The sequence below is a fragment of the Ahaetulla prasina genome, chromosome 2, assembly GCF_028640845.1.
Source record: "Ahaetulla prasina isolate Xishuangbanna chromosome 2, ASM2864084v1, whole genome shotgun sequence".
Taxonomy (NCBI): Eukaryota; Metazoa; Chordata; class Lepidosauria; order Squamata; family Colubridae; genus Ahaetulla; species Ahaetulla prasina.
In genome coordinates, this window is record NC_080540.1 from 125,005,548 (window position 1) to 125,032,815 (window position 27,268).

Below are 27,268 nucleotides of genomic sequence, written 5' to 3' on the forward strand. Positions count from 1 at the left end.
AGAAGGTTAAGCCTAGGGCCGCGTATACTCAGCGGGGCGGGCTGGGAAAGTCAAGTCGTAATTCCGACAATGGAGGCTGACCGTTTTACTTCGCCTCCTCTTTCGGGTGCCAGCCGGCTTTGGAGGCTCAGCAACTTGATCATGGCCGTCTTCTTCGGGCTGGCTGGAGCCGTTCAGGTCCGGCTGGGCCGGATGAGTATTTGTGTTGAGGGACAAAGGGTGTGCGGGAGCTGGGCAGGCTAATCTTCTGATTAGCACAGGCGAGAACTCAATGACCGAGGGGGCAGAATTTGGAAGGATCCCGAATTGGGGAAAGGCTCGAGTAATGGGGTCGCAAGAGGAGACAAAGTTCCCCCTTCGCCCGTTCTTCTGCCGACTCCAAATAGGGCGGGGAGAAGAGACGGGAGGGTAAACTCCAGAGAAATTTTCGGAAGAGAAGCGACTTTAAAAGCGTAAACAGTCAAGACTTCCTACCCCTTGTCACTCTTGGAAGCATCACCCGTCCCTGTAATTATCTTGGCAACAATAAGAAAGTGGTTTGCCAAGGTCTTATTCTGAGATATTTTTCGATGTGCCGGTCTATTCTCCAACCTTGGACTTTCCCTTAGCTGCTCATTTATCCAGCTGACTATATCATTTGCTGCCTCCTTTTGCATTTCCTCTCCGGTCCAAGAGCAAGGCTGGAATGGCCCCAAAGCAGATTTTTTTTCTCCTTGATCCAACACTCAAGATATGTAAAAGCTTTTATGCTTCTCACCTTGGTGATGGATCAAGGAGCCAATGGACATATTAATGGAGGATGGATGAGTTTTTTTCAGTCTAGTTTCAAATCAGCCTCTTTTGCACTCATTCTGCTATTTTATCCCTATCCACAATTTGGCAAGTGAAAAGTCCCGAAAAAGTATTTAGTTTGTATTCTTGCTAAGAAACTATATGGAAAGGTCCTTGTGGTCACCAAGTTTCAAACACAACTTGAAGATGATTTGATGTTGCTTTTTAAAAACTACTACAGACTGGGATGGAGCCACCATTGAGTTGGCATCAGTCAAATTTGTTACAGCGTGCACTGTATGTACACTGAGAGCATATGCACCAAGACAAATTCCTTGTGTGTCCAATCACACTTGGCCAATAAAAATACTATTCTATTCTATTCTATTCTATTCTATTCTATTCTATTCTATTCTATTCTATTCTGTAGAAGTCAAAAGAGAAGCCCATTCTTAGAGGTTTGCAATTTCTTTCCAGTCCTCATGTAGTTTTCACGAAATAGCATTTGCTGATGATCTTTTATCAATGAGAAAAGATCCCCAGTAAGTCCTCCACAGATTGAGCAAGGAAAGCTGATAGTAACTTATGGTTCATCTTGAAGGATTTTGATTTTATGTGTCACTCAATATCAGACCATATAACAATTTTTGCCTTCTTTGTTGCAGATCAATGACCCTGATCCTGGACTTTGGATAGTGAGTACAGATAAGGTTTTGTCCCTTGCGATGCTAACATTATGTCCTAATATTTTTACTGGGGTGGTACTTTTTTTTATCCCTCCTTTATTAAGGTGCTTATCAGACCAGACCTGTTTTCCTTGAGATCAGCCATGATTGGTTAGATGCTGCCACCTGCTGCACATAGAATAAATCCAAAACTGGACCTAAAAGCAATTAATGATGGCATCTGGGGGGAGAAATTTAAATTGCAGAAGATGGTTTTTCAATTACTGTACTGAAATTTCAAATTAAATGCATGCCATTAGTAAGTAAATAGATTTTATTTACTATCAAAGGCTGCCATACACGAATGAGCAAAATATGGTCCTACTGTGCACTTGCACAATAAAAACTGTAATTGCACTTTTGCTGCCATTGCTGAACAATTTTCAAAGCTAACCCTTTTTACAGCAGCCTAATTTAGAGCTTCCTTCAGAGTTCACAGCTGGTATACTGCCTCTGCTTCTAATGGTGCAAATACTATGAAGCGAACTTGAATTACTAATAGCAAAACTGAACATGACACCTAAATTACAGTTCTCCTGTGTGCAGTTTTCTTCTCCACACGGACTGATTGTTTCCCCAAGCAGACAAAACATTCATAAGAAATAATGATTTTGCCTGTGATCATCACATTCAGCTTGGTAGGTCTGTTTGATGGTGGGTGGTTTCTTTGGCAAAACATTTCTTTTTGTGAAAAAAGGCCTCGAAACACAATGGAGCTTTTTTGACCTTCTAAAGTCTTTTTTCCTTAGACAGTAAAATACAGATTTCCTACTTTCCTAACCCTCCTGGGGGTGCAATTTTGGGACTTGTTTATTTATCTAGTCTTTGGGATTGAATATTTTCCATTTTCCTTTTTTCTATCTTCATTTATTTATAAAATGTATTTAATATATCTCACTCTTAGGTTGTGTACTCTGTCCCAGCAAGTCTTGCACTGGTAGTAAGCCTTAATCCATCAGTCACAGGTATAGTATTGGGCAAAAGAGATCACTCTTCTAATCACAGATTCTGGGTACTCATCTTTTCTTTGCTTTTTGATAATTTAGAAATAAGCTTTATTGCCCCCATCCAGTTAACTAAACATTGTTAACTACATTCTTAAACCATGAATTTATATGTGATTGTAAAATATTACTAGTCAATATACTCAGTGGTGGGATTCAATTTTTTTTACTACCGGTTCTATGGGCGTGGCTTGGTGGGTGTGGCTTGGTGGCGTGGCAGGGGAAGCATACTGTAAAATCTCCATTCCTTCCCCATTCTAGGGGAAGGTTACTGCAAAATCCCCATTTCCTCCCGATCAGCTGGGACTCAGGAAGCAAAGAATAGATGGGGCAGGGCCAGTCAGAGGTAGTATTTACCAGTTCTCTGAACTGCTCAAAATTTCCACTACCGGTTCTCCAGAACTGTTCAGAACCTGCTGAATACTATCTCTGAATACACTGAACATTGAAAACATAAAGTCGTATAAGGGTAGCACATTCTTCCATTTTTTGGTAGATGCTTTTTGGAATATAGTTGATAGATATAATTATTTATAACTCCTTTCCTTTTCTAAAAAAAAATCCTCACAATTGTGATATTGGAAACAGTATAATTGGACATAGGGAGTTTAGATGTTAAATCACTGCTGGCTTTCAACTTGATCGATTTCATGGAATTTTTGTGAGGATAAAAGCAGCGCGGAGACTAGAGCATATTTCAGTTCTTTGGTTGAAAAGGCAGCATATGACAATAGCATTTTAAGTATTTTTAGTTATGCCTAGCATTCTATTTGTTTCACATTTAATTTGAGATCTATATTGTATAAATTCGTGTTGTTGTTTTGCTTCTCTATTGAGGTAGTTTGTTTTATTTTGTATATATGCTTGCATATATATTTGTTATATTTAGATGTTTTAATCAACGTATTCAAAGTAAATTGAAATCTTATCATTTTTGATATTCTCTTCTGCCCTTCTTTCTCTTTTTGGAATAAAGAAGTCTATTATAAGCTGACTAGTTTCCTTGAGATTTCATACTATATGCTAAATTCCTTATGTGTTATCTGTATCTAATGTGACCTGTTAGCTACTCTCTCTTTTCAGTATCTCCTATATTTTTAATTTTCAAAATACAGCTGTTTTAGATATTTCAATATGCATGAAAAAGGCTCTTCTTTGATGATTCGATTATATGCAGTAAATCCCAAGTCTAAAGAATTTTTTCTCTGCAATTGTTGTTTGAAGGCTCTTGAAGAGATTGATCAAGACAAATGAATTCAATGTGCAAATTTCATTGTGATTTGTACAAATAACTCACTACATTTTCCAGATAACATTGTGTGGAGGAGTATATCAGATCTACATTCAGCTGCTTGTTTTGTGGGTTCTGCTGTGCTGGGATATTCCTTGGTTACTACTGCTCAAAATAACATCTTGCATGAGGAAGAAGGCAGGTAAGTAATGACATCTTTTCTGCATTAATTCATATTTTCATGATCACCATAGTTCTCATCCTTAACCTTGTGAGATCCTTAAGCTGCCCTAGATCTAAGGAATTAGAATGATTTAAAGCTTTGAAATCCCTAGAACAAATTGCTAAGACACATGATATATTTTGATTTGACAAGAAAATTAATAGAAAGAAGTCCTAGAAAACTTTGTCCTGCAATATGAGCTTAGTAACATTTGATACGAAGCATTGAACGTAGTATGATTTTTTTAAAATGGTGCACACACATATTTTTTCAGGTTCGTCTATAGTTGCTATTTAATTTTGGTTTTTATGTTTAAGTAGAATGTCATATTTTATCGTAAAGATGCTGAATGTAACCATGCTACAACCAATCTTATTACAATTGATGTATATATGTTTTAATGTAAGAATGTATGACATTGACTGGATAGTGCCCAAGTCAAGTCAAGTGCTTATATCTCTTGCCTAAAATGGAAGTACCTTGCATTCCCTATCAAACTGTGACTTTGATAGGATTTATAGAATTAAAATATGGCAAATTTTCCTCAAGTAGTATTTTTTTATTTCTTAAAATGCCAGTAAATTCTTTCGCTAAGTATGTGCTTGTTTAGTACTAAACAGAATTAATGCTGTTGTAACTATAAGCAAAGTCTTTCTTTGCACATAGTTTATTTTGTGGGATCAATTTTGTGTAACTTACACAATTGTCTTTGATTAAAAACAGGGAGTTATTTGGTCTGGTGATTGTTACTGCCTGGATGAGCCTTTGTCGTAATTCAGCCAAGTGAGTCTTTTAACTTGCCAATTCCAGCTTAGTAATAAATTGAAAATTTGTGTTTACCCTGTCATGAATATTATAATCCTGTGCCAAGGATGACTGATTTTTGCGGTTTTGTTATAGCTGGAGATTAAGTTCTTTTAAAGAGAAAAGCAAATTATTTAGTCCTTGGTATGTATTTAGCATAGACAACTGAATTTTGCTCAAGTAGTTGAGTGGGGAGACTGGAGTTCTAGTTTAGTGGTAGAGTTGCCAGTCCCAATTGTGGTTACCAAGTGAGGACTATCTGTATAACTTCTTTATCAGTTTCAGAAATCATGTCAATGTACTTTTACAAAACCAAGAATAATTCGTATTTCTGAGTGCCTGTTAATTGGGTTGAATTGGATTGTATTTCAGCAAACTCTGCCTGTTTCTTTCCAGAAATCCCCTGGGTAGATTTCATTTGGTCGTTGCAATTTTCCTCTGTCTTTTTCCTTTTGTAATGTGGTTATTCATCTATGTGAATACAGAAATGCGAGCATCATGGCCATCTCACTGTAAAACTGTTATTTAAACTAATGGAAAGCATCAAGTGTTTCATTACTTCAAAGGTTGTTTCTCTACTGATACCAAATGAACAGGAACCACACTTAAGGCTAATTACTTCCCATGAAGACCCGTTTCTCTAAAGTGCTTCTGAAGACTAAAAATCCAGAAAGCTGAACTTTTGTGGATTATGACCTTTGTTTTCAACTGCTTTAAGGCTAGTTGTTTCATGATTTCCATTTTACTAATTGTGTGCCCTTGATACATGCAAGGGATTGGGCTGAATAAATCAAAAGTGCCTCTGTGCCTCATGTTGAAGCCACAGGACTGAAGCCAGACATTCCTGGAAGAACTATATGTTGTATTTAATTGTGAAATGTAAATAAATATATTAATAATTTGATAAGATGTATCCGGTGTCTCTGAAATTCCATCCATGCTTCTCTACATACATCTGCACTATTTGGATGATTATCATACAATTTGCCATCCTTCCGAGTAATGAACTCCAGGAAGTCAGGAGTCTTGACACTTTGTTCAGGTTCAAGAAATCCTTTATTGAGTACATCATATCTGTGCATAGAAAGATGAAGCTAGTTCTAAATCATTCCCACGCTTAGGGATAGTTAAAAGAATGAGACCTCCCCCCCCCATGTCTCAGGTCACATGGGCCAATTAGTCCAGATGTAGATTCCCGCCCAACTTCGACAGGTATCCATTGACATGATCTTGGTTCTCACTCTAGCTGGTAGATGTTATGGCTAGCCAGCTGAGGCACCACATTCCTAAGTTCCCCTTCCCTTGAAGGCAACCAAGAAACAAAGCAGAAGCAGGCATGGCTTCATCTGAAGTAGTTTTGCAGGTTGACACAAATCTTAATCCATAACAGAATGTCATATTCCATTTACCCTGTTTTCCCCAAAATAAGACATCCCCCGATAATAAGCCCAATCGGGCTTTTGAGCGCATGGCAATAAAGGCCAAGTGCTTATTTCAGGGTTCAAAAAAAATATAAGACGGTCTTATTTTCGGGGAAACATGGTAATAAGCCATAGATTAAAATTTGGAGAAGCCTTTGATGTAGTGCTAAGATATTTCTCTGTAAATTATTCTTCACAGCTGTTTTAACTTAAGCCTATGTGTTTTAAAGAGAGCCACCATATCTGGACTACATATATTTGGATAACTCTGAGATTTCAATAGACCTAGAAAACTATTTTCTGCTGTCCAGTACCGTCTGGCTTTTTGCAGCTCAAATATAGTGATTCTAATATTGATATGGAATACCAAGAACTTCCATTGTTAGCACTTTTTGTCTTTTGGTCAATAAATCCTTGCATCTAATTGGATGTAGATAATTCTACAACTCATTTTTAATTGAATAGAGTGTATGACAGTCTCATTCTCCATTCTTCCAGTCAGAAATTTATTCTTCAGTTAAAGTGGTGGTATCATTTCAAGAGAGAGAAAAGAGAGGAGCATAATGGTAGGAAATGTTTTAAATAGAACATTATTTTATTCCAATATTACAGATGCTAATCCAATATATTAATTTCCAGTCTTCATATCAGCAATCAGATTCTATTTTCTTTCCATGTGAGACTTAAAGTTGACTGTAATTCTCCAATATGAGAGTTAACTTTTGGCAAATAGTTACTACAACATACTATGAGATAAATTCAGTTTAACAGGACCTTTTAGTTGTTGTTTAAAAATATATATATACAATACTTTTCATAGCTTTATTCGCTATTCACTAACGAATATTAAAACTGTTTTAATTAAAAACAGTTGGAAAAATAGCAATTGCTAACCCACACCAACACAATAGTATTTAAAATGAAGAATTGTGTGGATGATCTTTGTAATACATCTCCCTATCTGGAATTCTTCCATTTCCCTTTAACACCAGTCTGTCATTATAGACATATATAGTTCCAAAAGCATTGCTTTCTGGAGGAGTTTCTATAATCCCTTCAAGTGTCAGATGATGGACTCCATGAAAATCTAAACAGTAACCACCATAATGAAGATGGCCTGCAAGAAAACATACTACTGAGTGATGTGAATAAATAACAGCAAGGGCATCTTTATAATTCCAAGCCAGGCAAATACTGCTTGTACAGTTTGGGTTGATGGGTATGTGTCCTGCAATACAAGAAGAAATGCACTCAGAATAAATGCACTCAAAATAAATGAAATACATCATATTTGTCCACACATGAAAATATAACATTCCACAGGGCCTCACTAAAATTGAATATCCTCAGCTCAAATCTTAGTTCCTTATGTAAACTTGAAAGCTACCAATTCTTACATGGGAATAATACCCAAATAATACCAAAGCTACCAATTTGTAACATGGGAATAATACCCAAATACTTATGGAATATTAGAAGAATAGAATACAGTGTAGGGGTATTGAAATCACAAGAGAAACACTTGCTCTGAGAATCTTCGGAATTCTTTAAGTATCTGATAGACAAGTAAATGCAGAAATAGACATATTTTTTACAATTTACATTCTAAATATGTAAGTTCTAATCATTAAAATGTTCAGAAGAAGCAATATTGGAAAATTACAGTAGAAGTAATTAGGCTCCTTTTCCAATTCTTTTTCCCCTTTTTGGGAAAGCTTAGATTGTAAAATGCAAAATAATAAATAATGGAATATTTGTTTATTCTCTCTTGGGTCACAGTCTGTTGTTATGTGTCTTCCTTTAGGTGCGTTAAATCAGGTTCAAGAAAGTTTCTCAGAATTAGTAATATGGCTGTAAGTGAAAAATTGTTGTTTCAACTCAGAACAAAACTCATTTACATGTTTAGGTCTGTGTCACACTGTTCCAGGTCAGCAGCCAAAGACTCGGGAAATGTGGGTAGAGGATTAACAAATTGTCAATGGTTTTAGTACTTTGTACTATGTTGATTTTAATAACTTTTCTGCTTTAATGTCTTATGCTGTAAGCCACCCAAAGTTGTTGGATATATGATGGGCAGCAAATGAATTTCCTAAATAAATAAATACTTATTACTTCTTTTCTCTACTATGCAGATCCCAGGGAGGGGTTAGAGGTAAGCCTGCTCCCAATTTTTCCTTTTTGTTCTCTCTGACCCTTTAATTATAACAGTTGCTGGTGTCCCAGCAAAGTATATCCTTCTGATCTGCTCTCTGGATCTTCCCACCTCCTTTTCTTCCCTGAATTATTCCAAACCTACGCAGTTCAGTTCAGGCAGCAAACACTCCAAACCTGCAGAGAACACATCCCTAGTCAGAATGGTAAAACCAGAGATATTAAGATGTTATTCTGTCCCCAATAGTATTAATTATTAAAAATACAGCCATACCTGCAATCACAACTCTCTCTTGATTCTCATCAGCATAGGTAAGAACTTTATCAATCCAGTCTAGCTGGTCTTGACTGAATCCACCATTGAACTGTACAAAATTGCATTCAGCAAGCCCTGTAAAAAAAAAATATGGATGGGAAGCAGCAACAAATTTAATTATGGTCATATACCAGTACCACAAACACGCAAGCAATATTTTTAGTTTGAAATGCACTTTTTATGAAGAATGAATGAATAATTGCCAATTCCAGAAATGTGTGTTAAAAGCAAGGTGTCCCTCACTTTAAAGTAGGGGTGTCCAAACTTGGCAACTTTAAGACTTGTGGACTTCAGCTCTGGGAGCTGGGATCTGGGAATTCTGGGAGTTGAAGTTCACAAGTCTTAAAAGTTGCCAAGTTTGGACACCCCTGCTTTAAAGGATCAAACTAAAGTAAATTAAGAAAACAGAATTTTAAAAAAAGTTTGTTTCAACTGAGTTTCCTGGAGGTAGAAATATGTCATTGTCTCTTGATACTTTAATCAGGTTGCATAAAAATTAATAATCATTTAATAATTGAAAATATGATATTAATATTGCAGCAGTCATACAGAACACATCAATGTTTGTAGGTACTAAATATAACTCTACCTCCCCTTTCCTAATTGGAGATTACATAAATGTCATAATACTTTATTGCCTAGCTTAATTTTGTGGAGCTTTCTGTGTGAAAAAAAATTGGCATTCCGAAATGAAGATTCCAAGGGGGTGATGTCCTTGTCATATAGTTTAAAGGAATATCAAGAAAAGAAGACCACTTATGATCCTATAGTAAATGGGTTTGTGTTAAGATTATCATAAAAATTGGTATGACAGACTTAACACGAGTAGCTCCCTAAAACTCCCTAAAAGTTCCCCAAAAGAATATATGGAGGTATCTTCATATTCGTTAATAGCAATTTTTTTCATCCAGATAAAACCAGCTCTTTCCCAGACCATGACTGTAAAAATGTGCAACAATTATGTTCATCAGAATATAATACCTAGTGGACTATTCAGATTTTCATTCGGATTTTTGTCTTGTAGGAGCTGTAGAGATTCTTTATATTTTTTTGTTGATGGTTCTCTCCCCAGAATACTTAAGTCGTATGCATCAAGAAGAATGAATCGAAATTTAGGCATTGGAGAAAATTGATAAGCATAATAGAACTCTGTAGTTGGGTTTTCTGTGGAGCTCTGTTCTCTGATAAAGTTATTAAACAAACTTTGGTCTTCTAAGTACTTGGTATTCAGTTCAGATTCCATAAGATAATTCCGGCTGAAATTATACAATTCATGATTGCCCCATATGTGATGGACTGGTGCACTGAGTTTCTTAAACTCCTTCATAACTTGTTGCAGTGCTTTCTCTGATGTCTTATGTTGGGCATTGAAGCCATCAATGATGTCCCCAAGCTGTATTACAAACTGAACCTCAGTTCGATTCCAATCTTCAATTGCCTTCTGGAGACAGCATAGGCTATGCTTATAATATCTCCTATTGAATCCCAGGAAATCATAGCCATCCTCTATATCAGCATATTGGATGTCTGCTAAAATTCCAAAGGAGAAGAGGGCTTCAGATTTTTTTCTTGTGGATCCTGCATCCATTTTGCAAAAAAGTCTTGCTTAGAACTAAGAGAAGGAAGAAAAGAACAGATTAATTGTTTGGATGGTAAATCTGCTGAGGTAACGTGCAAGTCTGTAGGAATGCTTTACGTTTTTTGACGGACCTGATGATCTTTTCAGCAAATCTTATTTCATGAAGATAGAATATATTTGAAACGACACAAATTAAAACTGCATTCATATGCAGTTCTTTTTCTCCCAGATTTATATAAGAAAATTGCTTGCAATCTTATCACTTTGTATTCTGTCAACCCAGTAGTTTAGACTGGAAAAACCATATTCAGCAGAAGCCTGCATATGCCTATTAAGAACACAACACCATCACTATTACTACGTGGCCAAATCAAGAAGCAGTACTACAGGTAGTTTAGTGAGTCATGCCTGATTTTATGACATTTTTGCTGTCATTAAGTGAATCATGTCATTAAGAAATATGGCTTCTATTGATTTTGCTTGTTGGAAGCAAGCTGAGGTGGAAAAAAATGAAATGTTGATTTTGGGTTTTACTGATTAGATAGATGTGTTGATGCAAAAATGGCTAGTTTATAATATTATTTCAAAGTAAAAAGTTGGACTCTTGATGTTATTATCTTATTCTACTGCATCAAAGGGTATCGGAAGTCAATGCTTTTTTCTTTCTTTTTCCCTTTTCTACAGTTTTCCCTCACCTATTTTTCCTATTATTTGTTTTTGTATTTTATACTATAAACTAATAAAAAAAGAAAGAAATGTGGCTTCCCTCATTGATTTTGCTGGTTGGAAGCTCTCTGGGAAGGTCACAAATGGCAACCATGTGACCTTGGGATACTGCAACTGTTGTAAGTACATGCTAGTTGCCAAGTGCCCAAACTTTGATCACATGATCACGGGACTATTTTGACAGTCATAAGTGTGAAGGCCAGTCAAAGTCAGTTTTTTTTCAGCATCATCGTAATTTTGAATGGTCACTACACCAATAGTCATAAACAGAAGACTATCTGTAGTTGATTTTTTTTTTAAAGTAGATGAGTACTAGGATGGGAGCCCTGGAAAAGATCAAAGCCTTAGGTAAGTCTGGAAATCAAAAACAATGTATACTTGTACAGTATTGTGGAAGGAGACAATAGCAAAATATTATTGCCATAGATATATTGATGAACCACTAGTAACTGAACATAATTCTATTTCTACTGTAGGTAAATACACATGTATGCAGCCTTCATTATCAAAGCCTGGGATAGCTAATAACTTATAGCTAACATGATTGCATACTGTCATGTTATATCTAACAATATAGTACCACAGATAACAACTGCCTATCCCAGGTCCTTGGTAGTCCAGATTGATAGGTGGGTAAAAAATGCCAAATTCAGTACGGACATCTGGCTGACTGTGTGTCCGTTAAGGTAATAAACCTTTAGATATATAGATGCGTCCATCATCTCCAGACAAGCATAGCCATGATGATTGAGGATTGTGGCAATTTGTAAGACTCCTGGGAAATACCAGGTTGCATGTTTCTTCAAACAGATCCCAAACCTATATTTGAGGAAATCTTTCATGTGCTATTAACTAAGGAAGTTTTGTTCTGTTTTCCTTTTTTTCCTTTTCTGCAACAGAGTAAGGAATAAACCCTCTGGGTCAAAAGTGCTACAAATTACTTACATTTTCCAAGAATGAACATCTGAAGATTTCCAATTAGACACCCACACATACGTTTCCGTTAGGCTTGCATCTGAACCTAAGTATGGTTACTTTGGATACAAGCGTTGCTTGACGTTTCAGGGTGGTTTTCCCCTACTCCAGTTTTTTTTTTAAAAAGGCATTTAAAAAAATGCCGACGGAAGTGATTTCATTTCCCTTCTTTCGCCATAGAGCTAAAAACTGTAAACTCTGCCCGGCGTTGCAGGAGCTATTCTTAAGTGCTGCAAAGAGATCGTCCCCGATTCTTTCCTATCCTGTTATCTCCTCTCTCTTTTTCTTCCCGGTCGGAAGTGGGAGATTGGTAAATTGGGTGGGAATCGAGAAAGGCTGAAAGCTAGTCTTAATTTGTTTCCACCCGAAATCAATGTGTGGCAGGTTGGCAACGGATGTACTTGGGATTCCCCCCCCCCGCTTGTTTTAAATGGAAAAGATGGACTTTTTCCACTATGACAACGCTTGAAAAATTAGCTTGTAATCCACTTGTTTTCAAACAGAATAAAAAATAAAAAGGGAAAAAGTCACCAAAAAAAAAAAGGTAGCGCATGAAAGAAAACTTATTGTTATAATGAAAAGTATGATGGAATATATATAGAAATAAGGAATAATGGGACAAAAAGATAAGTATAATTAAAGAAAGCGAGAGGGGAAAATGTAAATAATAAGAGGATTACCGATACGAAGCTGATGTAAAGAAGGAGTATATGTTTGTTATGTCTTGTTTTTTAAAAAATAAAAAGTATTTTTTTAAAAAAAGTTGGGATTCCTCCAACTTTCTTACTAGTGTGATTACTACTATTCAAAAGTTAGAAAGAGAAGATCACCATCCCTCTTAAGAGAAAAAGAATAATAATTAAAAAAGCTTCGTCTGATAATACCCCTCTCCTTTCCAAAGCCGCCTTAATTCCTTTAAGGCCGTCTATTGTGATTTCGATTAGACAGGCGAACGAGGAGCAGTAAGTAGGTACTTCGACGAGGACTGAATTTCAAAGGGAGCCGCTTCTTCGTGCAAATCGTAGGCAGCCTAAAAGGAAACACAAGCGCCCCTTGCGGTCCTGGGAGTGCACCGGACGCCATGTGACAGTCTTGAAGCCAATGCAGGACCAGGACGCGCCGGTCTGTCCCGGAAATTCAAGCCGGGCGTGCTTGTTTCGTGGAGCCCGGGAAGGGAGGATGGCAGGAGCGATGCGGGTTCGCCTGGCCTGGCTCGCCCTTTGCAAGCATCCAGCGCTTCCACCGGGTTGCTTCCGGCGCTGCGGTCCCGTTCGGTGCCTGGTCACCCCACCCACGACCAGGCAGAAGAAACCTGGGGTGAGGCATTCCGGCTGTAGAAGTTAGGGTGGGAGAAGTCGAGCGCTGGATCTCTGAGCGCCGGGGAGAGGCCTTCGCTTGGGCGCCTTTGCGCGCAACCTTAATCTTAATCAGAATAGAGCTGGAAGGGACCTTCTAGTTCTACCTCAAGCAGGAGATCCTATACTATTTCAGACAAATTGCTCCCAGTAAAAACCCCTTCAAAACCTCCAGTGATGAAGCACCACAATGTCAGAAGGCAAGCTGTTCCACTGGTTAATTGTCCTCACCTTTAGGAAGTTTCTCCTTAATTCCAGGTTGCATTTTAATTAGTTTTCATCCATTGATTCTTATTCTGCCCTCCGGTGCTTTAGAAAATAAGTTGACCCCCTCTTTTTGTGGCAACCTCTCAAATACTGGAATACTGCTATCATGTCCACACACACCCCATCCTCCTTTTCTCTAGCCAAACCCAAATCCTGCAACCGCTCCTCATATTGTCTTCATTGTTAATTGGCCTCACCTTTTTATCCAAAGAGGGCGCTTCGGTCGGGATCACGGGTCTGTCTTTCTGCGAAGCTGGAAAAAAATGACACTTGGCCGAATTGCCTCTCCGGCTGAACTTGCTCAAAGGTGCGGCGTCCCCGCCCGTGTGATGGGAATCGGTAGATTTAAAGAGGCCCCTCCGCCTCCTTTCCTCCTTTTGCCTTTGTCCTCAAAATAAATCGGTTCAGCCTGGAATAGGGGAGAAATTTAAAAGCGGAGAAGTACAGTGTATGAAAAATCGGCTGGAGTTGGCGTGAAAGCATTTATTGATGAACATTTCCTGTTCTCTTCTTTCCCAGTAGCCAGTAACTTGGAAGAGTTTAGCAGTCACCGCTGTGATTGGAGGAGGGTTACTAGGAGTACTGAAATATTTAAAGAAAGAGAAAAAAGCAGGTGGGTATTATTTGCAGTCATTCTATTGTTGTTGTTTTTTAAATTATTGCCTTGTAGAGATGGGTTGTGTAAAGAATTGCATATATGGCCAATAGTGGCTGTTGGGCAGTTTTGATTTTTTCTAAACTGGTGGTTTCCAGTTGTGATCCAAGCACATGAAGGAGCGTACAAATAAGTGCACATTTTTGATAATTATAATCGTTTCTTACTACCCTGAGATATGCCTGAACATGTTTTATGATTTTTTTTACTTCTGCTTATTGTCTTTATCTTAAATTGATTTACCCATGTATAGGTATCATAAATATTAATTTTTTTACCTTGTCCAAGTTATGCTAAGTGATAAAATCTCTGTTAGGGTGTAAAATTGGGATGCTGTAATGGTTGCTTCAAAAACTACTAAAGCAGCTGAATCAGTAATGTACAAGCATTTATTGAAATGCTATCAGGAGCTATCTTACTTAAAGCCCCTGAATCTAAATCCAACAAGAGAGAATACAAGTGATATTTTATTTATTTATTTACATTTATATTTATTTATTTATTTATTTATTTATATATCTTAACTCATTTTCTGTAGAGATTTTGAAAGATACTGGAAGCTTTTACCCCCAAGATAGATAAAGCAAAAACAAAAACAAAGGATTTTGTGTTGAAATCTTAAGATTTTCTTCCGTCAAAGCTCCAGGCAAATAATTCTAATTTTGTGATCAAATTTTAGCATTGGAGAGAGAGAGTATCCGCTCCATCGGAAAGCCTTTGTTAGGAGGACCGTTCTCACTTGTTGATCACCATGGACAACCAAAATCAGATCGTGATTATCTGGGCCAGTGGGTTTTAATCTACTTTGGTTTTACACATTGCCCTGACATTTGTCCAGAGGAACTGGAAAAAATGATGCTAGTAGTGGATGAAGTTGGTAAGTAAATCCTGCTGAAACCTGAATTTTTAATTTGATTGGATTTTGGCATCACCCAACTCCAGAGTTACTGGAATAATTTTCTATGTGAGACAGTCAGCCTGTTTTCTTGACCAGGAAATGATTGTGACTCAGTATTAGCTTTTTATGATTTGGGCCTGTTTTAACCACTCCCTCTTAGCAGAGAGTTTATGAGAGCGCGTGATGGGAGGGAGGTCAAAGTAAAGGAGGAAAGAATCTGTAGAAAGATTTTACAACTATTTAAAAGTTGGCTATATTCAACAAACATGGATGAAAGGGAAATGTATAGTATAGGAGAGTAAAGACTTGGTGCCCATGTTTAGAAAGGAGAATCTCTGCATAAGAAACAGCAAGGAAAAGGAGTCATGTTTACTAGTAAAAGGAGCTCAGTGGTGTACTGTTTTATTTGTCCATAAAATTATTTTACAAGACCATTTTCATGCAGCTGGATTGAATTAAATTGACACTTGAACAGCTTTTTCTCATCTTGGTCACTAAACTTTTCAGCTGCATCCTCACCCTTCTGTTAGTTTTTGCTTAGACTTTAATAGAAGCTTAAGCCTAATCATTGCCAAAAGCTCAATATTAAATGGAAGAAAAATCTAAGACTATCCACTAACCATAAAAATTCAAACTATCACATTAGTTTTCCACATAGATTTCAAAGATGCTTAACTCCAGTAGGTCATAAGTTGCTCAGTCAAATGAAATAAATATTTTTTAAATAGAAATTGTCCTAACTAGTGCTCAAATTGCCTTATACACTGTAAGCCGCCCTGAGTCTTCGGAGAAGGGCGGGGTATAAATGTAAACAAAACAAAAAAAATCATTTAATCCTAATTGTAATATGATCGTAAGACTACCATTATTCATACAAATTATCCCTGATTCCAATGCTCTTGTTATTTTTGAATAAAATTCAAGGAAGTCTTATTTTAATATCACTCTAGTGCCAAAAAAAATTCCCCCAAAATTTTGCCTGACTACTCAGTCCTGACATCAGTCTAAGATTAAATATAAACTCAACATAATATTATTAATCATGCTTATTTTTACTATAGATCATTTGGAATTTAAACAAATTAAATTTACTAATTTGATAGTAAGATTTAACTTAACCATAAAGATTTCCCAACTAAGAGTAATACAGTAGTAATTCTCAGTTGTTTAATAATAATAATAATAATAATATTTTAATTTGTATACCGCCCTTCTCCCGAAGGACTCAGGGCGGTGAACAGGCAGATAAAATACAAATACATACAATAATTAAAAACATCCCTTAAAAAACTAATTTAAATGCCCAAATGTTAAAAAACATACTCCCCCATAAAATCACAAAATTTTAAAAACCCATCCAATAAAGATAAAAATCAGGCTAGTCCAGCCATACGAAATAAATAAGTTTTAAGTTCGTGAAAGGTCCTAAGGTCAGGTAATTGTCAAGTCCGAGGGGAAGTTCGTTCCACAGGGTCGAGCCCCACAGAGAAGGCCCTCCCCCTGAGGGCCGCCAGTCGACACTGTTTGGCTGACGGCACCCTGAGGAGTCCCTCTCTGTGGGAACGTACCGGACGATGGGAGATAGAGGCCGGCAGTAGACGGTCCCGTAGATAGCCCGGTCCTAAGCCATGGAGCACTTTAAAGGTGGTAACCAATACCTTGAAGCGCACCCGGAAAACAACAGGTAGCCAGTGCAGTCTGCGCAGGATAGGTGTTATGTGGGAGCTCCGAGCCGCTCCCTCAATAACCCGCGCAGCCGCGTTCTGAACTAGCTGAAGTCTCCGGGTGCTCTTCAAGGAGCCCCATGTAGAGAGCATTGCAGTAGTCCAGGCGAGAGGTAACGAGAGCATGAGTGACTGTGCATAAGGCATCCCGGTCCAGGAAGGGACGCAACTGGCGGATCAGGCGAACCTGATAGAATGCTCTCCTGGAGACGGTCGCCAAATGGTCTTCAAAGGACAACCGACTATCCAGGAGCACGCCCAAGTTGCGTACCTTCTCCATCGGGGCCAATGATTCACCCCCGACAGACAGCCGCATCTGCAGCTGACTGTACCGAGGTGCCGGCATCCACAGCCACTCCGTCTTGGAGGGATTAAGTTTGAGCCTGTTCCTCCCCATCCAGACTCGTACGGCTTCCAGACACCGGGACAGCACTTCGACAGCTTCACTGGGGTGGCCCGGGGTGGAAAAGTACAGCTGGGTATCATCAGCGTACAGTTGGTATCTCACCCCAAAGCCACTGATGATCTCACCCAGTGGCTTCATATAGATGTTGAACAGGAGGGGTAAGAGAATCGACCCCTGCGGCACCCCACACATGAGGCACCTTGGAGTCGATCTCTGCCCCCCTGTCAACACCGTCTGCGTCCGGTCAGAGAGGTAGGAGGAGAACCACCGATAAACAGTGCCTCCCACTCCCAACCCCTCCAACCGGCGCAGCAGGATACCATGGTCGATGGTATCAAAAGTCGCTGAGAGGTCTAATAGGACCAAGGCAGAGGAGTAACCCCTATCCCTGGCCCTCCAGAGATCATCCACCAGTGCGACCAAAGCTGTCTCCGTACTGTATCCGTGTTTGATAATACACTTGATAAACAAAGATTAGAACTAACAAAGAATTCATACTCACCATCATACTGGGTTTAGCATAGATGTCAGTGTATCCTAATACTTAACTAACTTCATGTTAATATTGACAATATCCTTTACTAACTTTAATATCAAATATAATTTGGGATGATCCAAGCGAGGGAGAGGAGGCACGTCTTGTTGAGTCCATTTGGGATGAGTTTGACCCTGCGGCTCCCGAGGACGTGGACAGGTTGTTGGGGAGGCTTCACGCCACGACATGTGTATTGGACCCGTGCCCTTCCTGGCTGGTACTGGCCACCCAGGAGGTGACACGAGGCTGGCTCCAGAGGATTATCAACGCTTCTTTGTTGCAAGGGGTTTTCCCTGCCGCCTTGAAAGAGGCGGTGGTGAGACCCCTCCTTAAGAAGCCCTCCCTGGACCCAGCTATTTTGGGTAATTATCGTCCAGTCTCCAACCTTCGCTTTGTTGCGAAGGTTGTAGAGAGTGCTGTGGCACGACAGCTACCCCAATACCTGGATGAAGATGTCTATCTAGACCCGTTCCAGTCCGGCTTCCGACCCGGATACAGCACGGAGACAGCTTTGGTCGCATTGGTGGATGATCTCTGGAGGGCCAGGGACAGGGGTTATTCCTCTGCCCTGGTCCTATTAGACCTCTCAGTGGCGTTCGATACCATCGACCATGGTATCTTGCTGCGCCGGTTGGGGGGATTGGGAGTGGGAGCACCGTATATCGGTGGTTCTCCTCCTATCTCTCCGACCGGTCGCAGACGGTGTTGACGGGGGCAGAGGTCGACCGTGAGGTGCCTCACTTGTGGGGTCCCACAGGGGTCGATTCTTTCGCCCCTGCTGTTCAACATCTACATGAAGCCGTTGGGTGAGATCATCAGTGGTTTCGGGGTGAGATACCAGCAGTACGCTGATGACACTCAGCTGTACTTTTCCACCCCGGGCCACCCCAATGAAGCTGTTGAAGTGCTGTCCCGGTGTTTGGAAGCCGTACGGGTCTGGATGGGGAGAAACAGGCTCAAGCTTAATCCCTCCAAGACGGAGTGGCTGTGGATGCCGGCATCCCGATTCAGTCAGCTGCAGCTGCGGCTGGCTGTTGGAGGCGAGTTACTGGCCCCAAAGGATAGGGTGCGCAACTTCGGTGTCCTCCTGGATGATCGGCTGTCGTTTGAAGATCATTTGACAGCCGTCTCCAGGAGGGCCTTCCACCAGGTTCGCCTGGTTCGGCAGTTGCGCCCCTTCCTTGATCGGGATGCCTTATGCACAGTCACTCATGCGCTCGTTACCTCTCGCTTGGATTATTGTAATGCTCTCTACATGGGGCTCCCCTTGAAGTGCACTCGGAGGCTTCAGTTAGTCCAGAATGCAGCTGCGCGGGTGATAGAGGGAGCTACGCGTAGCTCCCACGTAACACCACTCCTGCGCAGACTGCACTGGCTACCTGTGGCCTTCCGAGTGCACTTTAAGGTGTTGGTTACGACCTTTAAAGCGCTCCATGGCTTAGGACCTGGGTACTTACGGGACCGCCTGCTGTTACCACATGCCTCCCACCGACCCGTACGCTCTCACAGAGAGGGACTTCTCAGGGTGCCGTCCCAAGTAATGTCGGCTGGCGGCCCCCAGGGGAAGGGCCTTCTCTGTGGGGGCTCCCACACTCTGGAACGAGCTTCCCCCGGGTTTACGCCAAATACCTGACCTTCGGACATTCCGTCGCGAACTGAAGACACACCTTTTTATCCGCGCGGGGCTGGCTTAAATTGAATTTTAATGTTACATTTTAATAATTTTAAATGGGGTTTTTAGTTCATGGCAAATTTTAATTTTCAGGCTAATTTAAATAAGTTTTTTAAATTGCATTTTAAACTGTATATTATATTGTTGGTTTTATCTTGCCTGTACACCGCCCTGAGTCCTTCGGGAGAAGGGCGGTATAAAAATCAAATAAATAAAATAAAATAAAAATAAATAAATAAATAAAATCAGAGCAAGACTAAGAGAGTCTATAGCAACATACCCTCATCTTACATTTTTAGAATAGAGTTCCAGGAATTTCAATGTTAAGCTCACTTTATCACCTTTAAAAAATTGCCATACACTTTGCCGCAAAACTTGATCTTAACTGCAATTAAAATTTAAGTCTACCATAAAAATTCATTCAGATTTTGCTTTTTATCCTGCCTTTTATTGTACATTTATCCTACTTTTTAATCATCTAACCTCAACTTTATATCTTAACAATGTGTTACCTAGCCAATTTGCCAGTATTCAAAGAGTACAGTGGATTTGAGTATCGTAAAAATTCATCCTCATTCTATCCTTCATCCAAGATAGGAAGCTATCCTATCCCTAAATTCATCTCATCCCTTAAGGGCCTGCCCAAAATGTATCAAAACACATAAAAAGTTTAAAACAACACCCAGGAGAAGCTGACTATGTATAGACTTGAACAGATTGGGAAGGGGTACAGGTTTTTGTGTTTGGGGTTAGCAAGAGATTTAATCTAGGGGATTAAATTAAATCTTGAATATAAAAACAGTCTTGAAGCTGATTGCTTGGGGATTAAATATTATCTTTTATTATGACAGATAGGATCGCATCTGTGCCTAATGTCACTCCACTCTTCATCACCATTGATCCAGAGAGGGACAATGAAGAAGCCATTGCCAAATACGTTAAAGGTAACCTTAGCCTTCCTTTTTATTGACCTCTCTATACTGACTCCATTTTTTTTTTTTTTGGAATTTATATCCTGCCCTTCTCCGAAGACTCAGGGCAGCTTACACTGTGTTAAGCAATAGTCTTCATCCATTTGTATATTATATACAAAGTCAACTTTTATTGCCCCCAACAATCTGGGTCCTCATTTTACCTACCTTATAAGGGATGGAAGGCTGAGTCAACCTTGGGCCTGGTGGGACTTGAACTTGCAGTAATTGCAAGCAGCTGTGTTAATAACAGACAGACTTAGTCTGCTGAGCCACCAGAGGCCCTTTTAACTTGCCGTTTAGACCAAGTTCACTTTTAGCCCCTTTTTAATGCATTAGATCTTACTGATTTTATTTATGTTTCAAGAGTTTTCACCAAAGTTGATTGGATTGACTGGTACGAAAGAACAGATTGATCAAGTGTCTCGAGCTTATCGTGTCTACTACAGCCCAGGTCCCAGAGATGAGGATAATGATTACATAGTAAGTACATTTTGTATGTGTTTTCCCATCAGTGGGTAAAGGTTTTAGCCTGAGAGAAACGTTTTATGAGTCACTAATCAACAAAATGTGATGAGCAGTGAGCAAAACAGCTCTAAACAAAACATTGGAAAACATTGGGAAGGGAGCTGAGAATGTTTGGCCTACAACTGAGCTACTTTTCTGAATGAAGTTGACAAAATAGATCTGAATGGAAATGGCAATTATCATGGGAGGTGACTATGCACTGTGTTCTGAACAAAAGACTTTCTTTGTGAAAAGATAGTACTTGGCCAAGTGATTTTTTTCTGATTGATGGAAAGCTGCAGTTTGGTGATCTTCCTTTATGTTGAGATAAATTTGTTAGAACATTTCTTATTTTAAACATGAGCAAGAAAAAGTAAATCAGAACGGACCTTGTCAACAGTAGAACTGAAAACATTATTCTTTGATACTGAGGTTGGTTTCAGTATTCATAGTAATTTTTAATAAGGCCGGGTTGGGATTTGAAACATTCAGTTCAGGCTTGTGTCTTTCTGCATGCATGCCTTCGATACTTGATTCCTGGTAACTGCCTGGACAGGTCTTTGAGTTTTTCTAGGCATTAAGTTTTTGAACATGTTTTCTAATGTATTCTAGAGTTGGATAATTGTTTTTAAAAAGTGAAGACATTTTAGAGTATGGCTCAGCTGATAACTTTGGTGACACATTGATGCAACTGGAGCATACAAACCCATTGTCACCTTTGGTGTTGTTTCAGCTTTTCAGTCCAACCTGGACTGATGGTTTCCCATGCAACTGCTCAGCAGGCCCAGTAGTGCTTAGCTTGTGAGCTTGGGAAGGGACGATAAAAATGGGCAAGTATCAAAAGATAGACAGGAGAGGGCGCCATATAATAAATGACAATGGCCATAAAAGGCAAGTACCATATAGAATAACTTCAGCCTTCTTTGTTTGAAATAGGCTTTTTTATTAGCCTAAATATTCCTTTGTTGTTGTTAGTTGCGAAGTCGTGTCCGACCCATCGCGACCCCATGGACAATGTTCCTCCAGGCCTTCCTGTCCTCTACCATCCTCTGGAGTCCATTTAAACTCATGCCTACTGCTTCAGTGACTCCATCCAGCCACCTCGTTCTCTGTCGTCCTCTTCTTCTATTGCCCTCAATCTTTCCCAGCATTAGGCTCTTCTCCAGTGAGAATATTCCTACGCATACTTTAATATTCCAGTGATAAATATTCCTACGCGTACTTTAAAGTATAAACTCCCAAGGTGATAGTTGTAAGCTCTAGTACTTACTTCGATTCACCCAATATGAGTAGTTTGCCCATGAGAAAATAGTATTTTTTTAAAAAAAAAATTTTTTAAGTGGCTTCTTGCTGCTGCTCTTGACCTGCCCCAAGAAATTCAGTACTGTTCTTGTGGCTTAGAAAAGATGATAATTTTTTTTTCTCATGCTCCTGGATTTTTACTTAATTTTTAGATGATGGGGAAAGCTTTTGCCAAACACACAGAAGTTTAAAATAATAGTTTCCTCCCCACTCACACTTCTTACAGTATATAGGGCTTGGCTGCTTTTGTGGTCTTAACATCAGATGTATGGGGCTCTGCTTTTTTTAAAAAAATGTATTCTCACATTTACTGCTGAATATATATATATATATTTTGGTACTTTCTTGACTTCTATTAAAGCCTTTATTAGAAATCTAGAACTGGGCAATAGTTCAGTCACAAAAACAATTTAGTGCTTAGCAGAATTATCTAATGTCAGAATTTCAACCTTATCTCTATCTCCTTTGTGTGCGTTTTTCTTGCAGGTCGATCACACTATCATAATGTACCTTGTTGGGCCTGATGGCCAATTTGTGGATTATTTTGGCCAAAATAAGAACAACATGGAAATTGCTGCCGGCATCCTAAAGCACATGAAAGAATACAAGAAAGAACAAGGGACTTAGTTTTCTGACTAAGCAAGTCTAAAAGCAAGCAAGACTAAAATGCAGCTTGTGACGTTAATTGGAGGAAATACTCACGTAGGTGGTCTGCCGTGGTGTCTTCTTAGTGCTGTTGAATTTACTAAACCTATACCTAAAGACTAAGACTCAGTGCTGAAGAGAAGCTGGATGTCTTTCACCAATGATATTTTCTCTGGATATGCCTTAGCCATAGAGCGGCTTATTAAAAGCCTTTGGTGTTGATGCAGATTTACTCAGAAAGCGCCACCAAACATAAACCACAATGCTCTCTTCATTGGAAGTTCTTGTTATTGACCTGCTGAAGAGACACCTGCTGAACTGACCTGTACGGAAGATACCATTGGGATTTTTCTTCTCTCAAGTTTTATGCATTCCTCCTAGGAAGCGGGGCTTCTGTTCCTTTCTCAATGAACATTTCCAGAGTGTCACTTTTCATTTTTGAAATATTCAGTAGTTTATAATATGGCTGTTACCGGTATTAAGCAGCATGGTAGGATGGGAATCTTCATTCTAAAATCAAGTGTGGTGCGCAGATGATGAAATAAAGCGAAAGAAACTTAAAACCTGTATTCTCATCTTAAAATCTTTAAGGAGATAAGGTATAAAACAGAACCTATGGCTAATTAAATTAGGTAAATATGAATAGCAGACAGGTTTATTTGTATTTGACTAGATAAAATAGTTATCCTTTATCAAGACTGAGAATTAAAATGTTCGTTGGTTTCTCTGATTTGAGCAGCTTGTATCTGAAAAGTCGTTCCTTGGGAAAGTACCCAACTAGATTTATTTTCCTTCAGAAAGGTATTTTCATGTAAGAAGATTCTCCTAGAACTGAAATATCTTCTGTGAAGCCAGATGGGGGAGAAAATGACAGACTCCTTTAATCTAAGTGTCCATCAAGAATTTCCTTGGGTCAGCTTGCACCAAGTGCTTTGGGGACTTTGATAGAATTTGAACCTCATTCTCAGCTGTTAAGGATTGTTCCATGCATAGATGGCTCTGCTCTCTACTATGTGTGAATGTGGGAGTGAGAAGGACCAAGAGTTATTTAAAAAATCAGATACACAGGAAAAAGTCAAGCCGAATATTGTTTTAAATGCCTTTATATTTCTTGAAAGGATGCTTGGGCACACATTCCAAATAATAATAATAATAATAATAATAATAATAATAATAATAATAATAATAATAATAATAATAATAATAATAATAATAATAATAATAATAATTTTAGATTATATTTGTCAACCACTTCCTGCTTGATACCAGTTCATTAAAAAAAACCTACAAATTTTGTGGATTTTTTAAATTTATAGCTCCCAAATAATGTAGCTGTTTAAAATATTTTTTAAAAAAACCCACAACTGCTTATGAACATATATATAATTATGCCATAACATTGAAGTTCAAATAGCCATCTAGTAGTGGCCAGAAAGCTCTAAAAAAAATAAATATCTGGTTTACTTGTTGCTCTAAGTCAAATAATGGAATCAGCTTGGATCTCAAAGAATGAGCTCACGCTTGGATAGCTAAGGCCCAATCTGTTTTGCAAATTTTGTTCAAAGTGAGAACTATATGATGTAAATTCTTGTTGAGCAGCTAGAGAAGAAGCTGCAATAGAATGCTTATCTAGGCATAATTAAATATGAGCTGTATTTTAAATAGAGATTCAACAGTTTGAATCACTGACTTTATATAATGTGACCTTGTTGTGTCTAAATCAGGGGTCTCTCCAATCTTACCGGCTTTGCGGATTAGCGGAGGAGGGGGGAGAGAGGGTTCTACATAAGTAGTGGGCGCATGCACTCACATAAGCACTTCCATTTACCCAAACGATGGGTGCGTGCACTTGCCACTTGCACAAATGGAGCTGAGCATGCTCACCCCCTGCAAAGCTCAATTCTGGGCCTCGGCCTGGGGTTTGGTGACCCCTGGTCTAAAATATGACCATGTGTAATAAAAATATGTTTTTGTTGTGCCTTGTCCTCCCTCCTCTCCTCAGCCGGGCCCCTCCCATCTCCTGCTATCCGATTCAGAGTCTGATAATGAAGAGGAACAGCCTGGCTTGCCCCCAGCCCTGGCACCATGCCCGGACACAATGTCAGGAATGAACAAACAAACCTCACTCCTATAGCGTGTGAGCATGAAGCCAGCTACGTGCTAGAATTGCCGGCAGCAGATCAGGAGGAAGGAAGTTCACAGTGGACGGATCCCCACTTCCGGAGAATTGAGAGGCGACGTCAGCAAAAGGAAGGGAGGGGCAGGTCTGGATAAGTGCATGGAGCCACACCCCATGGCCTATATAAAGGATCTGCTTTTTGGCATTCCTTGAGTCAAGCAAAGTCTCATCTGGTTTGCTGAAGTCACACCTTGGATTCCTGCCTGCCCTGAGAAATCTGAAAGGAATTTGGCAAAGCTGCAGAGGCTTCGTGGCCACGCTTGATACAGACTTCCCAGACCTGGCTGTCGGAGGGGGAGGGGGACACAACAGTTTTTAATCCTGAGGCTCTAGTAGAAGCAAAATCAGCAGAAATTTGGTTGTATGTATATTTTCAGCAGGGATTTGATGTAACAATATGAGAGTTTGGCCTAGTATTAAGGCACCAGACTAGAAAGGAAACGATGAGTTCTCTTACTGCATTCGGCATGAAAGCTACCTGGAAGGCTTTCGGCCACTAACTCAGCCCATGATGTCAGGTTTGATCAACAAGTCAGTTGGTCAATTCCTGTTGCAACCAATGGATCAATGCTCAGTTGATTTGAAAAATGTGGACCTTGCACTTGTGAGAAAATGCTAGGGGGGTGGGTGGGAATGATTTAACAATATGATGTATATATTTCAGCGAGATGTGTTAGACACGACTTTGCAACTAACAACAACAATTTAGACCAGGCCAGGAAATGTCATAGAAAGGCTGCTGCTTTTACGGCTTTTAAGATTCTATCTTGCAAGTTGGATTGCACTGAACCTCTTTCTTCTCCTTATACTTCACTGAATTAGGGAGGCATCTGCCTGATGTGTTTCCAAATGTTATCTCCTTGTTCTGGACTTTAAAAAACTGCTTCAGCCCTTTTTGCCTTGGTAATGGTTCCTGCCTATCTCTGCCAAGGTCATGTTCCTTATTCTCTACAATATGTTCTGGAGGAACCAGCTCACAATCGTCAGGGCACTTTGAAATTCTATTATTCATAGGCAGTTCAGTCATTAGACTGGGAGATAATTTGGATGAGGAATTGAAGCTGCTGAATAGTACAGTCTGAGTTCCTCTAATACACAAAAAATACTTGGGCCAATATTGAAATGAATACAGTAAGAAGATTCCAAATTTATTTATTTATTTTGATTTTTATTGCCGCCTATTCACCCATGGCGACTCAAAGCGGCTTACAGAATATAAAAAAACCACATTTAAAAAACAGTAAAACTCATAAAAATCAAATAAATGTAATGTAATAAAATCATCCCTGACCCCCACCTCCTGCCCCAGTGACAGCCGATCACATGAGTCATTTAATGGGCTCCATCTCACTCTGGGTTCCCCAGGCACGCTGGCAGAATATCTGATGCTGATTTGCTAAATGCTGATATTGCCAATTATGGAGAAATGTGGTCTTTTATATTGGTAGTCCTTGACTTATGATTGATCATTTAACAACTATTCGAAGCTTTGCTGACACTGAAAAAAAATGACTGACCTGCGACTGGCCCTCACAGTTATAACTGTCATTGTCCCCATGGTCACATGACCAAAAATGTAGGTGCTTGGCAAACAACAGGAAGTTACCACAAACGCAGTGCCTGGGATCACACAATCACCACTTTACAACCTTCACAGGGGGATTCCAGCAAGCAAAGTCAAGGGAGGAAGCCAGATTTGCTTAATGGCCATGGCAAAGAAGGCTGTTAAAATGGGCACAACTCACTTAACAATCATTGCTTAGTGACAGAACTTCCAGGTCCAATTGTGGTTTTAGGTCAAGGATAATCTGTAAAGGACATGATTAATTAAAAAAAAAAAGTTATAGTGGCCCAAAATTCAGTTGACACATTGCAAGAGCAAAACATTTAAATCCCACAGAAAACAAAATTATGAGTGCTAATGAGTGGTTTGAGTCATAAAGGATATCGTCCAAGCAAAATGAAGGTAGTGAGAAGCATGGAGCAAAGCATTGATGAGGAAAATGAAGAGGAAATTATTGTGTCAGAAGCAAGTGTGTGTTTGCTAGATAAAAGCATAGCTTATCAATTGGAAAGGAGGATGGAAGAAAAACAGTTGGAATAATTGGTCTACCCGGGAATACATAACTTCAGAATATGAGTTACAAATTGTGTTTTGAAAGGATCTCTTAAATAGCAGATACTCAGCTGGGGAGCCCATAAAGGAATTGGAATATGAGATCCTTT

At 39.3% G+C, this 27,268-nt stretch overlaps 3 protein-coding genes across 8 annotated transcripts; 2 read left to right on the top strand and 1 right to left on the bottom strand.

Moving 5' to 3' along the window:
- Positions 1-8,597, top strand: TMEM220 (transmembrane protein 220). 5 transcript variants are annotated; one of them, XM_058171051.1, is made up of 7 exons: positions 1-177; positions 1,437-1,466; positions 2,401-2,461; positions 3,810-3,933; positions 4,678-4,737; positions 6,678-6,745; positions 8,312-8,597. In XM_058171051.1, the coding sequence occupies exons 1-7, from the start codon at positions 70-72 to the stop codon at positions 8,368-8,370; spliced, it is 510 nt and encodes a 169-aa protein (XP_058027034.1). In that variant the 5' UTR covers positions 1-69; the 3' UTR covers positions 8,371-8,597. The 5 variants fall into 5 exon arrangements, with proteins under 5 accessions (XP_058027034.1, XP_058027036.1, XP_058027035.1 ...); XM_058171053.1 differs by lacking the exon at positions 6,678-6,745; XM_058171052.1 differs by lacking the exon at positions 8,312-8,597 and having other exon boundaries at positions 6,678-6,765.
- ADPRM (ADP-ribose/CDP-alcohol diphosphatase, manganese dependent) lies at positions 6,804-14,057 on the bottom strand. Of its 2 annotated transcripts, none has more exons than XM_058171047.1 (4): positions 13,746-14,057; positions 9,628-10,258; positions 8,605-8,721; positions 6,804-7,407 (listed from the first exon to the last, which is right to left on the bottom strand). In XM_058171047.1, exons 2-4 carry the CDS (start codon positions 10,232-10,234, stop codon positions 7,094-7,096), a joined length of 1,038 nt encoding a protein of 345 aa, XP_058027030.1. In that variant the 5' UTR covers positions 10,235-10,258; positions 13,746-14,057; the 3' UTR covers positions 6,804-7,093. The 2 variants fall into 2 exon arrangements, with proteins under 2 accessions (XP_058027030.1, XP_058027029.1); XM_058171046.1 differs by lacking the exon at positions 13,746-14,057 and adding an exon at positions 11,897-12,257 and having other exon boundaries at positions 6,806-7,407.
- Positions 12,876-23,593, top strand: LOC131192165 (protein SCO1 homolog, mitochondrial). Its single transcript, XM_058171048.1, has 6 exons — positions 12,876-13,243; positions 14,071-14,161; positions 14,883-15,080; positions 20,290-20,382; positions 20,777-20,892; positions 22,705-23,593. Exons 1-6 carry the CDS (start codon positions 13,028-13,030, stop codon positions 22,843-22,845), a joined length of 855 nt encoding a protein of 284 aa, XP_058027031.1. The 5' UTR covers positions 12,876-13,027; the 3' UTR covers positions 22,846-23,593.
- The last annotated feature ends 3,675 nt before the right edge of the window (positions 23,594-27,268 follow it).

What these genes read in the sequence shown, in the direction of transcription:
- TMEM220 (XM_058171050.1), top strand. Translation starts at nt 70, where the DNA reads ATGGAGGCTGACCGTTTTACTTCGCCTCCTCTTTCGGGTGCCAGCCGG. An exon ending in CCTTAATCCATCAGTCACAG is followed by an intron (nt 2,462 to 3,809) that starts GTATAGTATTGG and finishes TACATTTTCCAG; the next exon opens with ATAACATTGTGTGGAGGAGT. An exon ending in CTTTGTCGTAATTCAGCCAA is followed by an intron (nt 4,738 to 5,154) that starts GTGAGTCTTTTA and finishes GTTTCTTTCCAG; the next exon opens with AAATCCCCTGGGTAGATTTC.
- ADPRM (XM_058171047.1), bottom strand. Translation starts at nt 10,234, where the DNA reads ATGGATGCAGGATCCACAAGAAAAAAATCTGAAGCCCTCTTCTCCTTT. An exon ending in AAATCTGAATAGTCCACTAG is followed by an intron (nt 8,722 to 9,627) that starts GTATTATATTCT and finishes TTTTTTTTACAG; the next exon opens with GGCTTGCTGAATGCAATTTT. An exon ending in AGAGAGAGTTGTGATTGCAG is followed by an intron (nt 7,408 to 8,604) that starts GTATGGCTGTAT and finishes CTTGTATTGCAG; the next exon opens with GACACATACCCATCAACCCA.
- LOC131192165 (XM_058171048.1), top strand. Translation starts at nt 13,028, where the DNA reads ATGCAGGACCAGGACGCGCCGGTCTGTCCCGGAAATTCAAGCCGGGCG. An exon ending in GCTAGTAGTGGATGAAGTTG is followed by an intron (nt 15,081 to 20,289) that starts GTAAGTAAATCC and finishes TTATTATGACAG; the next exon opens with ATAGGATCGCATCTGTGCCT. An exon ending in ATGAGGATAATGATTACATA is followed by an intron (nt 20,893 to 22,704) that starts GTAAGTACATTT and finishes TTTTTCTTGCAG; the next exon opens with GTCGATCACACTATCATAAT.